This window comes from Sylvia atricapilla, chromosome 18, assembly GCF_009819655.1.
Source record: "Sylvia atricapilla isolate bSylAtr1 chromosome 18, bSylAtr1.pri, whole genome shotgun sequence".
Lineage (NCBI taxonomy): Eukaryota > Metazoa > Chordata > Aves > Passeriformes > Sylviidae > Sylvia > Sylvia atricapilla.
Window position 1 is genome coordinate 2,973,463 of NC_089157.1, and position 16,604 is coordinate 2,990,066.

General features: G+C 44.7%; 1 protein-coding gene across 1 annotated transcript in view; it reads right to left on the reverse strand.

Moving 5' to 3' along the window:
• UBE2O (ubiquitin conjugating enzyme E2 O) overlaps positions 1 to 16,604 on the reverse strand; it is a 62,197-nt gene that overhangs the window by 19,241 nt on the left and 26,352 nt on the right. The window contains exons 2-6 of the mRNA XM_066332056.1: positions 9,695 to 9,754; positions 4,529 to 4,639; positions 3,755 to 3,852; positions 2,244 to 2,307; positions 415 to 558 (exon numbers count right to left, since the gene is read on the reverse strand). Of these exons, the coding sequence (XP_066188153.1) occupies positions 415 to 558; positions 2,244 to 2,307; positions 3,755 to 3,852; positions 4,529 to 4,639; positions 9,695 to 9,754 (477 nt within the window). The remainder of the gene's footprint in view (positions 1 to 414; positions 559 to 2,243; positions 2,308 to 3,754; positions 3,853 to 4,528; positions 4,640 to 9,694; positions 9,755 to 16,604) is intronic.

Here is a 16,604-nt window from a genome sequence, read left to right on the forward strand (position 1 = left end):
TTGGGAAGGAAGCTATGGTACATATAAATCAGCAGTCCAATGTCACAAAGAGATGTGCTAATGGACTTGGAGCTGCTCCTTCTTTGAGCAAAGAGTCAGCAATATTTCTCCCTTCTTGGACAGCATGTGACACTAAGTTTCAACAGAAGATGTGCTCCTAGTGCCCTAATGATCAGCAGTATTGCCCTCTGAGTGTGCTGACACATGATCACTTTACAGGGTGCCAGCAGAGACCCTTGCTAGATGCTCAAAAGTCCTGCCAGTCCCCAAGGAGAAATTTGTCACCTCAGAACACCACAGCCACAGCACATTTGCTCTTTGGAGGTTACCATGGCAAACTGACTCTGCTCCAAACAGCCAGCCAGGGACCATGCAAGGCAGAAGGTGGCCATGTGTCAGGGTGTCAGTCCTCACCTCTTCCACCACCACTCTGAACTTGCTCTTTGTGCTCAGAACAGGCTTCACACCTGAGAGCCACTGCACACTGGAGAACACTTTAGATGGCCCAATGAGGACTTGTCCAGGATAAAAGCCATATGAATCATCAAAGAAGAGACCCTGTGGGAAAAATGGAGGGGAGAAAAACAGCATAAAGGACTCTAAGATCTAATATTTCAGCATTTCCCTTCAATCTTTTGTGATCAGTAAAATTAACTATGAAGGTACAGTCTGCAATATGCCCGTCTCCTGTAGCTCATCCTCTCCTGAAGGCAGCCCAGCAGTTCCTATAGCAACCTGCTCTGTCACACACCCAAACAGGACCAGGACTTGGTGCAGGAGAAGCAAAGGTGCTTGCAAGAAACAAAAGATGCATATTTCCACACAGAGGTTCTCAGTAACAAGGTAGGCAAAGTCAGCTGGGCAAGGACATCTCTCTCTTCCATGCTCTAGTTCAAGCATATACATCTTTCAGATGTGTGCCTTCACACTCTGCTTGTCAAATTAAGTGTGTAAGTATTATTCTTGTCTCAGGTGGATTAGTTAATATGACAGACAGTTCTTTGAAAACAAAAACAGGACAGTAAACACAATTGCTTTCCTAGAGCTCCTTCCCACTGATACTGAGATTCAGAGTGTGGGGGCGGACAGAGCAGTTTAGGGTAGATAAAATACTGAGCACAAAACTGCATCGAGTCTTGTAATTTGTCAGAAGGGATAAGAGCAGTGTGACAAGATCTAAGTCAGGAAAGCATCTAACACACAGCAATTCTGAGTACAGGATAAAGAGTAACACTGGAAAAAGCCTGTGATTCAGTCCTGGCTGAATCTCCCCAGAGGACTCTGTACACTTTAAAGGCAGCCTGACTCAAAACAAGCCATCTCAAAATTGGGTAACCAGAAGCTGAATGTTGCTACAACATTGATTTAGCAAGCAGAAAACACACTGCACAACCCAAAGTAGCAGAGATTGAGGTATTGAAGGATATCGAGCGACAGACCACTCCTTTTCTGTACAGAACCAGAAAACCACAGCAGCACATCCTATTGAACTGATATTCCATTTACTCTTCAACAAGCTGGCATCAAGTATTAGCAGAAGTGCAGTTTTAGATCAAAGGGACCTTTGCTTTGAAGGCTGGGAAGGATAAGAGCTCAGTGCTTTGCTAGTTCCTAAGAATCACACGTCATCCTCTGTCATCTCCCAGCACTGCTGCCAGGAGTGCAGCAAGGCCCTTTGGAAGAACAGGCAAGCTGTCATCAGCCTTTGAAGGTGAGAGAGGTTAGATCCCATCACACAGCAAACTGTTTTACCCAAAAGCCAGCAAAACCTTCCCTGCCATGTGATTTGGAAAATGCCAGTATGGTAGCAGCTCTCTGTTCAAAAAATGCCATGGACTGCAGTAAAGAGAGACATCATTTTACATGACCTGAAAACCTGCTTCTAGCAGAACACCTGTTAAACAAAATACCTTTTTCCAGAAGAGGAGCAGTTTTTAAAGCAGTTAATGGAGTAAGAGCCTTTAGAAGCACGTGCAGATAGGAGCAGTGAGTGAAGCGCCTTGACACCAGCCATCTGACAGCATGTTACACAAGTTGTTTACAAAGAAACCAGTTGGATGTGTTAATTGTAATACCTCCTCAAACCCTGCTCATCACTAACATTACCTTTAAACTGTTACTGTAACTGATACATTCTTAGGACTAACAAATGCTTATGAATTTTGTCTTCTCCCTCCCTCCCAAACAAAAAGTTTCCAAGACAAAGTTGGTCAAAAGGACCCTCAGGAGAGCCAGCAGCTCACCGAGTCACTGACGTGGGGACAAACGTCATACAGCTTGGCTCCATCTTCTGTGCTCATGGAACACCTGGAAAGCAGACAGGAGACACATGGTCACATTTCCAGAGCCATCCACCCCAAAAGCAAGCAGCATCCAAGGAACTGACACTGCCTGAGCACATCTGGCCATACACCCAGCAGTGTATCACCAAGCTTTTAGGGTCAGAGAAAAACTGGTTATAGACAAACTGTAAAAGCATTAAAGGTACCTAAAGATCCCACTCAACATGTCAAAAAACATGCTAAGTAACAGGCTGGGTGCTGGACAAGATCTGTCTGCTGCAAAGGTCCCTTTGTTACTCATGCCATGCGGGGACTTAAAGGCAATTTGGCCATATTTCCTTCAGTAATAGCTTCATTTCCAGATGAACTTCTGGTGGCATTTCAAATGATTCATTAGGAAGAGGTTTTGCAAACAGTACCTCACTTTACACAGCTGTTCAGGAGCTGGTACAAGATGTCAAAGTTTTAAATTGCACCAGTAACTGCAGGAATTACAGACAGAGATGTGGGACTATTTTTCACTCCTAATTTAACATACACCTAAGAACCTTCCAGCCTGGGTTAACTGCATAGTAACACAGTCAAAGTCTCAGATGCATCCACCAATCATTTGCTATAACTCCCACATTAGTCACTTCTCTTAGACTCAGAGCTGCCTGCAGGATTGGGGATTTGATTGTTGTGTTTTAAACATCAATGTGAACACTCAATTTACAAGACAGATGGGTTATTCCCCAGCTGCCAGGCCCATACCCCTCTTGGCCCTCCACTGGTTCCTTCCTTTCCTCGCACCAAGAGCTTTGTAGGATAAGACAGGTCTCAGTAAACAGAGTGAACATAGTGAGTTCATAAGGGTTAGCACACAAGTCACTGTATCACATGCAAGAGGAACAGAGTTCAGATCCTTCTGCTGGCTTTGCAGAAATTTCACCATGTATTTCTTTCAGTATCTCTGGTTAAATCTTTCTCCAGACTTTGGATTGTTTTCATTTATAAAAATTCCAGTGAAAAAGAAAGGTGTTCTATCTTGGGCTGCTTTTTCACACTTTGATAAAAACCACTTCAAATTTCCACCACTTAACAGACCCTTTTTTAAGGTAAGAATTCTCCCTGCAGCTTGGTGAAGTTATGCTCTCCTACTGAGTAACAGTCTGGAACAACCATCCATCTTAAACAGCTACTTTTGCAGGAGAGAAGTACAGTTTGAGACCAATGTGCTTTAATTCTGGAGCACTGATCTGCTGAGACTGAAAAAATTTGTCACTTTTCAGACTAGAGGTTTTCCAGAGGGTTGTGAATGAATCTCAATGTTTTCAGAGATAGATGTATTCTCTTGCTCTACATCTGAAGATTATGCAAAGCAGATAACTTATCACTATGTAAATGAAGCCCAAACTATTTCTTGTTCTCCTAAAACAGATCAGAGTTGTGAAAGCCAGGAGGGACAGTCTTCCATAGGAAGAGTGAAGTACCTGGCTCCATTGGAGAGCTTGAGGATGACCTGGTTCTTCAAGTCATAGACCTTGCCGAGCCAGCAGTCATAGGCTATGTAGTCACCATACATGAAAGGCTGTGATGAAAACAGGAAACAAATCTTTATAAATGACTGTTACAGCTGGAGCCGATTTTTATCACTAAGACTAATTTTTCATCCCAGAGGAGCTCATCCTACTGTCTTCCCCCAGGCTGTGACTTGGGATGAGTTATGACATTTCTGCTCTCCGCTCCCCAATTATGTTTATCTCAGAGGAAAAAGGAAGATGAAATCCTACCCCACCTTGTCTCTGGAAATCACCTATCCACTCAAAGAGAGAAACAGATATGTTTGAGACTGTTCCAGCTCAACAGAAACACACTTGACTCATCTCAGCACTTTTATAGCCTCTCTAAACAGCAGTGATGTCACAGCTCAGCAGCGCTGCACCACAGCCATGGGCTGCCCTGGTCAGGCTGCCATAAAAGCTTTCCACACTTAGTGCAGGAGTTCTCACAAAATTTAATGTCAGTCTGGCCCAGACAATTTGGTCTCAGCAATGTGATGACAAACACAGAACAGATGGGCAGACGAGGAGATGCTGCATTATCTTCTGCCATGGAGGTGGCTTGCAGCAAGTTTAAAATAAAACCAAACTGCAGATGCATCTTGCACTACATGGATGCTTTGCCTTCAAGAGAAACTTGAAGTACAGCAGCATCCCTCCAAACCACCAGGCCCCGGCTCTTGTGTATTTTGGCTGTGTTCTCACCCAGATATGCTGTAGGTCTTTGCTGTTGACAGGGTAAAGGATGCAGTTGGTTCCCACCAGCTTCACAGCACACTCAATGTTGACGTCAATCACGGTTCCACACTGACTGTCCTGAAAACACAAAAGGGAAAAAAGGTTTGTTACTTAGGGAAGGTCCTACATATACAAATGGATGTGTTTTGTGTACAAGTCCTAAGTTCAGAGACAAACTTTAAGACTAAATCCCCTCTTACCCTTCATGTCCTTGTTTTGCAGGGCCATTTGACACAATGCTATGAGAGCTCAGAAGGTGAGTTCACTATTACAGACCTGTAGTGTTTTCTTCCCAGTTAGAATCTGAAATGGCTGCAAAAGCAGAGACTCCTGCACCTGGTCAAATAAGACCATACTATATCAGATGATTAGTATTTACTTGCTTTAAAAATCTGCCCGGATCCCAGCTCCACAGGACCACTGTGCTGATACTACAGTGAGTCAGCAGGGTTAGATCAGCAACAAACCCAGAATTTCTTTAAAGCTCTTTTGACTTTAACTCACATAATCTTGCAGGATGCTATAAATGGTCTTTATTTTGTGTCATACTGAAAAAAAAAAAAAAATCTGGCACCTGTGGTCAAATTTCAACGTTTGCAGCCAGATAATTTACAGTTGGTCTAATTATAACATGGTTTGTCATTATCTCCCTCACTTTTATACGAAGTTTTAATCTTTTTTGCCCCCAAGAAAAGAAGGCATGCTGTCAGGAGCCTTCTGGGGGCAGCTTGGCAGGGAGCACACAATGTGAATGTTGCTCACACATATGGTGGAGGCCTGCAAAGAAGGGCTGCTAACCCAAACACTGTCAAAGGCAGCAGCTGCCTTTGCCTCCTGACAGCTGGGACAATCGATATTCTTATTTGTTAAAGACCACAAGTCCATTATCAAAGCTGACTGAGGACCAGCATGACAAATGCCCTGGTATGAGCTGTCCTTATCTCAAACATCAAGGTCTCTGCTCCAGCAGGACTTGAGCACAACACTCAAAGGGCTTACACCCTCAAGAACTCTTTGCTCAGTTCTGTTCTTTCAAACACAGGAAATGTTTAGTCAAGGTTTTCACTGAGAGCCCTGGGCAGCCCGTGAGGGAGTTCATGAGTTTGCTGATGCTCAACTCATTCAGTTTCATCTTGAGGACTGGCACTTGGAACAAAGACAGTCCAGGGTAATTCCTGGACAGACCACTCAGCCCTTTTGGCTGGCTTGCTTTCCACCTGCCTGCTGCTAGTTCTCTCCTCACACCACAGCAGCCCAGTGCCCTGCAGTTCCCGGCAGCACTGAGGCTCCCAAGGCAATGGGATCAGGAGAGTGGGATGTGCCCCAGGCAGAGCTGTGCCAGCACAGTCTGGGGGGCTGGGAGAGCCAGGCTGGCAGACCCCAAAGCAGCAGAGGCTCCTTCCCTCCAGCTGCTCCACATATCACTCCCATTCCTTTCCAGAAGGGCTGGGAAGTAAAGGGAGCCTTTCCCAGCTTCAGCTCCATCACAACAGACTGCAGCTATGCTTGCTGTCTGCACAGGCTGCCAGGAAAGAGCCCAGCAGAGCTGTACCATCACTCTCACCTGAAAAGGGTTGGCCAGAACTACACTGGCTTCACAACAGCTGCTGCCAGCATGATTTGAGCAGTGGGATGAGTGAGGCCTGCTCAGAAGTGGCACTTGCTCAACAAACCCACAGCTTCTGCAGGCTACAGCACAGCCACCCGCCCTGCTTTCCCTCCAGAGTAAGCTAAAACAAGCATACCCACATCATCCTCTAGCTGTGCTTTGCAGTTCAGGCACTGTATTTTAGACTGTTTCTTAGTCAGAACCGAAAGCCCTCCAGAAACAAACTCCTTGCCCCACACTAGCATTTCAGAATTAATTTTTTCTTTATCAGCAGCCAACATGACAGCAGCTCTGAGACAGGACACAACTCAACACCTGTGATTTCTGTGGATCATACTGTCTCCTGGTCTAAAACCCCTTTAATGGATTATGAAAGTATAGCAAGCAATAAAACCAGGACTGGAGTGACTGATGTGCTTCAGCACCCTCTGCTTGTTCTCTAAGTGAGCTTCTCCATGGAGAAGGTACTTCTGCCACTCTAAAGGTGCCTCCCACCTAACACAGTTGGGTACAATTTGTCACTGCCAAGAGCAACAGGTTTAGCTCAGCTGGCTTCTCCTTCTAGTTATAAAATGCTTGAGCAAGTGCAGAGCCCTTTCTGTGGTTAAGAAAGCAAAGATCAATGTTGTGAGCAACCCCAGGACCTATGGGGCTGTTGAATCAGTTCTCATCCCTCATCTGCCACTGAACCTTCAGTTACTATGAGTTTACTTATTTCCCTACATGAAATATAGGGAAAAAAGTAAAACTCATAATAAAGGAAGGTTCAGTAAAACATTAGCCTGCAACAGAGGATGCAGATTTGCAGGCTGAGGGGTTCTGCTGAATCACTCAGTGTATAGCAGTGCTCAGCAGTGCAGTCCCAGTAAGAGACGTTGCCAACTTGTCTCATCATCCAGGACACAAACACACCCATCCTTTCATTAGCTGATCCCATTAAAGGAGGGGCCAAATGAAACGAGCTGACATGTCAGAGTTTTGTTACCAAAATCAATTTCCATCAATTCCAACAGCAGAACTGGAAAACGGAGGTGACTGAACTGAATGAAGAAAGCTGATGAGTTCAAGCCACACTCCACAATTTGAGTGCACCCCCTAGACCTTGTTCCTGCTGCTTCTGGTACCCTGACATAAAGCACCACACTGGAGATACTGAATGTTTAAGCAGTGAATGGATTCCTTCCCCATCAGACACAAGGCTTTAAGGCAGACCAGCAAACTCCCATCCAAGAGTGCAGCAGCTCTGGAAACACAGCCTTCAATCCCCTATCTTCTACCTCCCATCCTTCTACTCTTTCCCTCAGCAATCTCTTTTCTACTAAGAGGATCTTTACACCACCCTCACTCCTTTGTTTAAAAGGGACAGTAAGCCCAGCATCCTTTGAAGCAACAAAATCCAGGTCTGACAGATTACAGATCTACTTCTTACCTTTTTCCCAAATTAGCATCACCTGGAAAAATTAACTTTCCACTTTTCCTGCTTCTCATCCAGCTGCATTAGACTCTCAGGCCCAACTGCATTCAGTGAAAATGACCTCATTTTATGCACTTCCCCCTGAAGCAGTCTTTTCCCACACTCAGTGCTCAATGAGAAACACACGGTTTTGAGTCAGCTCTCCTCCTCTCTTGAGGAACAGAGGATTTTGAGTCCTTCCCGCTCAAGGTTAAAAACAAGCCTTAAGAGTGTGTTGAATACAGAGTAAGTTCCACACTCTCCGTTTGCCAGGCCAACTGGCGCAGGGCAACCATCCCACATCCTGAATTTGGCAGGCTGACACCTGCAGGTTTTCTATTTTAAATGCTCCTGCAATTTTTGGAATATATCTGTTAGCAAGTGAAGGTTTTCTTTGGGATAAAGGGGGTTTATTGTTTAATTTACCACATATAGTTTAATTTAAAAACATTTGAGGGTGAGGAGATAGATCAGATTTGTTACATTTTCTAACAAAGAGAGAAATTGAGTTATAATCTCACCATTCCATCAATTAAAAAAAAAGTTACTGTGCACAAGGGTCAAAAATATACCATTTAAACATGCAAACCAACAAAAATGAATGTGCAAGACAACTGCTGGGTACATATCTACCAAAACATGTGCAATAAGCCAGGGGGGCCAATTTCTGCTCAAATGAGAATGGAAATTGCAAACAAAAGCAGCACATCCATGTTTGCCAAGAGGAGAACAACCTGCTGTCCTGAAAGCTTAAAATGACTTTAAGAAGCACTGGATAACAAACAGTTGAGAGATAGGACTCAAAGCATCCCCCTGAGTGAGAAGAATATACTGACAGCTCCAGCTGTGCCAGGTACAACACTGTGAACAGCTGATAATTCCAGTTTCTACCTGTTCTTTGTTTCAGATGAGAAGTCTTTCATAAAACTGCATTTTCAGAAAAGTATTTCAAACAACCACTAAATATCTTCAGGAAATACTTTGCTTCAGCAATTTTCAAATTATCATTCAAGCTTTTCACTCCTTTTTTTTTTTCCTTTGTAATATTCTTGAAAAAGGGGGTGGGTTTATTTTTATTCATTGACAAAAAAAGGCTTTATTTAAAAATAACAAAAACCCAAACAAGCCAGGCAGGTCAGAGAAAAGCCTTCTCTATCCCTGCACCAGGCTACACACCATGTGGTGCAACTGCAGCAGTTAGTGGCCAGCTGCTTCCTTCATCACAGCCTTGGTAGCCACATTGCTGGAAGCAAGTCAAGGGAAGGCAGAGGCAAGCACATGGCAGGGCCATATGGCTCAGGGTTAGAGGTTAGCTCTGAGCCACAGCAAAAAACTGCCAACCTTGCTGAGCTCCGAAAGAGAGCACATCCCCCCTGATCACTGATACTCAACAATCTCCCCAGTATTCCCTACACAAAACCCAAATCCACGCATCTGTGATAGACACAAGTGTCATACAACTAGAACAGAGTGGCTGGGACATAGAACAGCATCCAGAAAGAGCAAAGGGAACAATTATTAGCTGCTGTTTAAGAACCAGCTTGCTTTATGTCAGCCTAGCTGTGCTGGATGCTCCAGCAGCGTTGCTGCATTTCTGGGAGAAGCTGGAAAAGACGCTGCTTACTGCATATTGAGAGGTGTGTCAGAAAACATTCCCTCCAAATTCTCTACCAGAGCACACAAAGAGGCAAATGCAAGCAGTGGAACTGGGATCTGCTCCCACTCCAACCTCCCTGCTAGGTCTGGGAGAGCAGATCCACAGTCCCCACATCTCGGAAGGGATTCATGTAAAACTTTAAGAATGGCAGAGTGGACAGGCTTCTTGTCTCCTTCCCTGACCATGACCAGGATTGCTTGCTCAGGAGACCTTTGCAGATATGCGACTGTAGAGAGGCAGCCTTAACAGAATTCCATTTTCACTGAATGCAGCTAAGTCTATCCAACACACTAAAAATAGAATGTGCTCAAAGCATTACTGTCCAGCTCCATCCAGGCAATTTGGCAAGTCTTAGAAAACCATGCAGCAGTATCACAATCAAAAAAGGGACAAAGGAAAAAAAAAACCACTTACACTGGAGCTCATGTGTCTGACCACATCTCGAGGGACCACGGAGCGATCTTCAAGCTTCAGCTAAAGAGAGAGAGAGGGAGATTTGCTTTAGTGATGACCCCAGGTGACAGTCAGAAATAACATGACAAATACAAATGCATAGTATCCCAACCCTCCAGACTGAGGAGGATTGCAGCAGAGGATGCTGAAGCACTTCTGTACACAGAGTTAATCCCCTCGGCACAGTTGCAAAATCCAGTTGACAGATCTGACATCAGCAACCAGGGGATCCATCCATGACTGTGCTCTAAGTCAGCAGACACATCAAAAAGGGTGCAGACATTGACTCATTCATTCCCTTAAGTCTCCCTCTCCTCTTTCTCTGCCTGCACCACACATCATTCCCTACCCACATCCAGTCAGTGCAGTAGAGAAGACAGGAGACACATGAAGCAGCACATGACACCACAGTTCTGTGTCTCATCCTGCACGCTTTTCACCCAAGATACCCCCAAATATCTGTGGAAAGCCTGTTTGGCCTGGGACACATAAAACAAGGGCCTGTACAGTCAGCCTTGGCTGGCAAAAAATAGGTGACAAATCTGCTGCAGCAAGCATTTGTCTTGGAAAAAAATGAAAAGAAATGGCTGTTTCTGCACCTAGAAGCTCTCAGGTACACACGGGTAACAAAACATCAATAAGACCACGGAAAAAGTCAAAGCACTGCTTATTCCAGCCCCTGCTAAAGCACTTGCTGGCAAAGAGCTCATTCTGGCAACAAAGGATGTGGTTGGACCTTACTACCCTACAGCAGCTCACACAGACCTGTGGGCACCAGGAGTGCTCCTGGAAAGGGAATGTATCACTTGATCAATCTCCAGTGATTAACCAAGTGATGTCCTTCATCCATCCCTTTCAGGGACCTCAAGACTACTTGCAGGCTGTTTCATTATGTGTTTTCAACAAGCTTAAAACTACAAAAGGCAGCTGCCACTGAATACACTGGAATGCTACATTAGGGATGATGTCCTACAGGAGGACACAAGACTGAACTCCAATTTCAGGCTTGCTCAGCCTCCCAATAACTCAGCTAAAAGCTCCCTCTGCTGAACAGGGAGAAGCCTCATCTGCATTTCAGTGGTCCAGAAGTTATTTGCATTGGTACATTGCTCTGAGCCCTGCAAACACACTAATTACACACCTCATGCTCTGGGAAGTGCCACATGAATGCACCATCAGGGACAAAGCCTCTCTCGTGTGTCACTTTCAGAACCAACCGTGCCACTGCTGCTGCATTCCTGGCTTTTCCTTGGTCATCCCCAACCTGAACTCCACTGTGCTTTGTCAGCATTTCATCCAAACCCACTCCCTGGCTTACAGCCTGCTTTACTAAATTAGACAAATCCATAATCCAAGAACAGGATCTGGAATCAAACCAAAGGGCCTGAGTATTTATCATCTTCTTGACTGTGTGTTTCAGCAAGAGAGGAAGAGACCCAGCCAGGCAGGCTTTTAGACCCAGCTTCTGGAGTCAGAACCACACTGGAATGGGAAACCTGAAGCCCACAGTACTTTTCCAGATTGTAGAAGTGTTTTCACTGCCTCCCACATCCCACTGTGGTATATAGATAGCTATGAATTTTTATACAGCTTTCTAAAATTATTTGTTGAAGTAAATACTGTATAGGCAGCCTTTAAAAATTCAGAATCAGGCTGCAACATCCACATTTCAGTAAGTACTCAGGCATGAGCAGCAGTTGGGGTATTGTATCTGAAGTATTCTCACTGCACAGCTTCAAGTGTATGATGATAGTTTCATTTTAAAATGCATTAGGGCTTAAATTGATGCATTATGTTTCAACACATCACTGAGCCACACTGTTCCCTATGATGCAGCCTCTGAAGAACCCGGATCATGAAGATGATTCGATTGTTACCCAGCAGCAGCAGCAATATCTTTGGGTTAGTCAATGCTGGTAAATCACAGAAGCTGTAAATCAGCAGCATTCCCATTTTGTTATCCTTCCTCAAGAATATAATCATCCAAATTCTTCCCAAAGCAAAGCATAACGCTTTCTCTACAGAGGGTCTATATTTAACCTATTTTCAGGTCTCTTGGCTTTTAAAGACAGCACTATTTTCAGCTTCATGTGCCAGACCCACCTGTCTCAGTTGCGAGGAAAAGCAAGCCAAGGAGCAGGCAGAATGCCAGCATCAACAATAAATACTTCACAGGTCTGTCATGTCACAAAAGACTGAAAACCCACAAGAAACCAACCAGAATAAACTGTAATGGCTGTTGATGAACACAACAGTTCATTCCTCCTTTCCTCTGTCACACCCAGAGCAATGTGATCATCAACTGAGGGACAGCCCCGTCCCGCAGCACTGAGGGAATTCTGTTGCAGAAGCACTTTAAAAATAGGTTCTCACAGCTCAGTTGCTATATTTACCTCTATGAAAGTCAGTATTAACATGGCTGGGTTTATGTCCTAGCCATGCACCTCAGTAATAGTCCAAAGAATGAGAAACAGTTTCTCAGAGATGCTCTGAGGAACCCTATACTCCTGTATGCCAAGCTGAGCTTCCTCCTCAAATGCCAGATGTGTTCTGTGTTGCTTTTTTTTAAAAAATAATTCACTATTGCACACGTTAAATAAGGCAAACCAAAGACACTCATCACTACACACACATTTGAGCCAGGTGAAGAGGGATGACACACCCACCCCGGGGTCAGTTATGTTCCTTAGTCTTGACTGCAAAAAGAAGTGGCAGAATAGCTCTGGCCCCCATTTATTTCCTTTGCTGTTCAGACGTTCTCTTGGTGCTCAGCACTGAACCAGTGCCTGAGCTCCACAGCAAATTTACTCATCAAAAGGCAGCAGCTGCAATCTGGAGAACACCTGATACTTCAGCAGGGCTGATGATGCTCTCAAACCACACACAGCAGGAGGGGTACACAAATTCTGATTTTCTGCATAACGAACAAACACCAATGGGGCCACATTCCCCTGCTCAGCTGAGTCATCTCACCTCACATGAAATGAGGGAGCCATGAGGGCTCACACCTGGAACGGGGCAGACTGGGAAAGGACAGACATTTCCACTGAACATTAACTTACTAAGCCTTGGGAGCTTTCTGCTTTCATCCACTTGCCTAATTTTTTATTACAAACTTGTAATTTGAAACAAAATCTTTGTGGTTTGGGTTTTGTTTGTTTAAACTTACAGCACAGGTTGAAAGAGATGTCTGTGACAGAAAACTGGATCCTCACTTTAGTAAACAATTTGGCAGTGAGGTGCAAACTTTCCTGGGCAGGGGTGGGCTAAACTCCCACTGTAACTCTCTGGGTGTAATCTCTCAAATCCATTGAGCAAATTCAAGATAGAGTGCCAGTTTTCCTCTCCAACAACTCCCTGCTGACAAGAGCTCAAAACCAGAACAATTTACTTTGATAATCTGGACTAGCCACAAATGCCATGTATTGTGGCAAGTAAACAAGCAACAATTATTTCTCAAGTTCAGTGGCAAATAATATAGGAGTTTCTGGGCTGGATACAAGGACAACCAGCTGGGATTGATACAGGGTGGTGTGTATACAAACAAATTGAATATTGGAGATACTCAGTAGAGGCATAAATCCCTGGTCTCTCTGCATACCTAAAGCAGAGCTTAAATTCACTAACTAGCAATTTAGGTTTGCTTGTAACATCATTGGTACCCAACAGTGGATAAAACCACTTCCACACTGGCTCCAGCTACCGGTGTCATCATCCCTCAGAATGTTTTTTCCAACAAAGGAGGAAGGGCAACTCATTCATGCTTACTGCCAGCACATACCATCCCTTCCTATTCACACACAGTTTCTTTTCTGCATGGGGCAGGAGTCCTGGTATTTCACTTTAGGAGAAACAGCAGGTGGTAATTCTGCCTCCAAATGGCATTTTGGTTTGTTACTGCCACATTGCACTCCAGGTAGACAACACTGTCAAAGGAGGTAGGGATGAAAAAACTGCTCCAAACATCCCAAGAACAGAAGCTGAGGACAAGTTTAAACACACACAGGAACCTGAACGCATCAACACAGAGTCCTTGGGTTGTTCAATCTCAAATATGCCAGGACAGACCTTCCTTCAAAGGAGCTGCATTGCAGGTTCAACCCACACTGGGACACCAGGAAGGACAGGAGGCCTTGGCACTGTGACTCAACACTCAGCTACACACAGATTTAGGGGGCACACCTTTCACCTAGATCAGTCATGGTTTTACAGGTGCATTTCTGCTCAGCTGCCCAGCAACAGAGAGCACCCTGCCTGTGGGAGAGGGGACTGATCCAGTATAATGACTGCCAATGCCAACTCCCCGTGTTAAAGTTCATGCTCAGCCAGTGCTGTCTCTGGATCTGGAGCAGCTGAGGCAGCAGAGGAGGCTCAGCCTCGAGAAAAGCAGGCTCAGGAGGGATCTCTTCCTTCTTTACAACTCCCTGGTGGGAGCTGTATCCAGGTGGGGGGTCTCAGGTTCTTCTCCCAAGTAACAAGACAAGAGGAAGCAGCCTCATATTGTGCCAGGAGTGCTTTAGACTGGGTATTAGGAAAAATTTCTTCATCAAAAGGGCTGTCAAGCACTGGCACAGGCTGCCCAGGGACGTGGCAGAGTCACCATCCTTGGAGGGATTTAAAAGATGTGCAGCTGTAGCACTTGGGGACATCATTTAGTGGTGGGTTTGGCAGTGCTGAGTTAATGGCTGAACTCAAAGGTCTTTTCCAACCTAAAGAATTCCAATGTCTGACCAATGAAGAATTACATTTGCTCAAGGGTGATAGTGTGATCCCACAGCCTTCACCTCCAAGACAATCACTGTGGTGACAACGTCACTGTCTATTCCAGACCCATTCTGAATTTCATCCTCCAAAACAAGAGCTCTGGAAACAAGCTCGTACAGATGGAGGAGAAAAAGCAGCACACATTGGTATCTGCTTATAAAAATGAGAATACAAGGCACCACAAAAAAGCACAGTACTGGATATGAAACCCTGCACATTGACCTGAACTGCTGTATGATGGTGGACACATTTATCCAGCTGACTCAAAAGTGAATTATCTATTATGAAAGCTGCTCCTGCCTCTTGACTTAAACAAGGAGTTGGACAACAGTGACCACCACAAGGGCAGAGAGGTCAGGCACAGACCTGTCACTTCTATTCAGTCTGGGCTTCTTGTCCATCTCACAGGTCCCAGCCCTCCCCTTGCACATCTTGTGTAACTGATCTCATTTAAAGCACTGCTCCCAGGCTCTGCGCCTACAACTGTAAACAAAAAAAGTAAAAAAAGAAGAAATTACTTGCAAGTTTGTGAAGCCTATTTTGAATTCTCTCAATGGGACTAAGAAAGAAAATGTGAGGGGAAAAATAACAACGCCTTTTTTAGATGTATTATAACTTTCTAGCCTCCTTTATAATCAAGCCAATGTTGTATCCATAGAAAACATGTCACACTTGTCTTTTTGTGACAATGGACAAACACTGTGATGGAGGAGACATGAACTAGGTACCTGATTTCTATCCAACATCAACAGTTAGGACTTTAGGCTCCCACAGATGGAGAGGTTTTTAAAGCTGCACTGGAGAGCTCTCCTGGCAAGTCAACACCTGAATCTGTTCTGGAGTTAAAAATTAATCCACTCCCAGGGACATTCCTCCAGGGTCACCAGGACTGTCAGTGTCCCACACTCCCCACATCAGCATTCTGTTTTGAATGGACAGCATCTACTGGAGAGATTGGAAGTTACCATGGAAACTTGTAACATCAGTGGTCAGAAGATGAAGAAAACACACAGGTTAAGAGCAAACCACAGGCAAAGCAACTACTGCACCAACAAGTAAGAAGGCACAACAGACCTCTCCAAACCTCAGTACTACACTCCACAGCCAGTTAAAACTAAATCCTGATGCTAAAACTAATGCCTGATGCTGGGAAAAGGTAAAAACCTTCCTTCACTGAACTGACAGGCTCCTTGGAAGTATTTCAAAGACCTGGAGAGCCTCTCAGCACCTGAAACAGGACATGATGCACCACAGTTCCCATGCCTGGTTTCTAAACCTGAAAGCAAATAGATCCAGTCCTGAAGCTGTGACTTGGAAACCTCCAGCAGATGCACTGGTTTGTGACTGGGACCACTGCCAGGCTCTTACTGGAGGTTAAGAGGAAACCTCCTTACTACATGAAGCAGCTGCTGGCCACCACCAGTTCCCACCCCAGGCAGTAGGAAAAAACAAAGCAGCTCCAGAGCTGCCTTGGCACTGGAATGGCTGTGGGATGGGTGCTCATGGAAATGGGCAGGAGGGAGCGCAACTGGCAACAGCCAACCCAACTCAGCATCCCACAGATCTTATTTTTTAAATTTTAAGGTCTGATTACACACCCAAATTCACTGCAGCTACAACATTAGTATAGCAATCAACTCAGAAGCAGCTTTTGTTTTACATCTAGATGAGGCGTCTAAAAAGCAAGTGAGCTGTCTAAATATAGCAGGGATACACCAAGTTACATGCCAGAAGTCCAGAAATTCAATGACCCAGAAGATCTCAAGTCAAGCTATTTTAATATCTTTTCAGTATCAACACATTACCAATGGCATCACATAGTACTCTTGGAAAAATATGTTCCATATCCAAATTCACTCCCCGTGAAGGACTTGTGTTACATTGATCAGACTGCATTGCACATGAGCAGTTGTAAAAAGCAAGAGGAGAGAAGATAAAGCAATAGCAGAGAATCCTCTGGAAGCTCAGAGTTGATTCATACTGTGACATTTGAAGTGGCACATGTTGTGTCACTTCTAACTGGGGTTTTCCAGCCATGCTGGGTTTTTATGGGAAAGATGGGCAAATGGGAAAAAAGACAGACTACTAGAAACTTTAGACTCCTGAG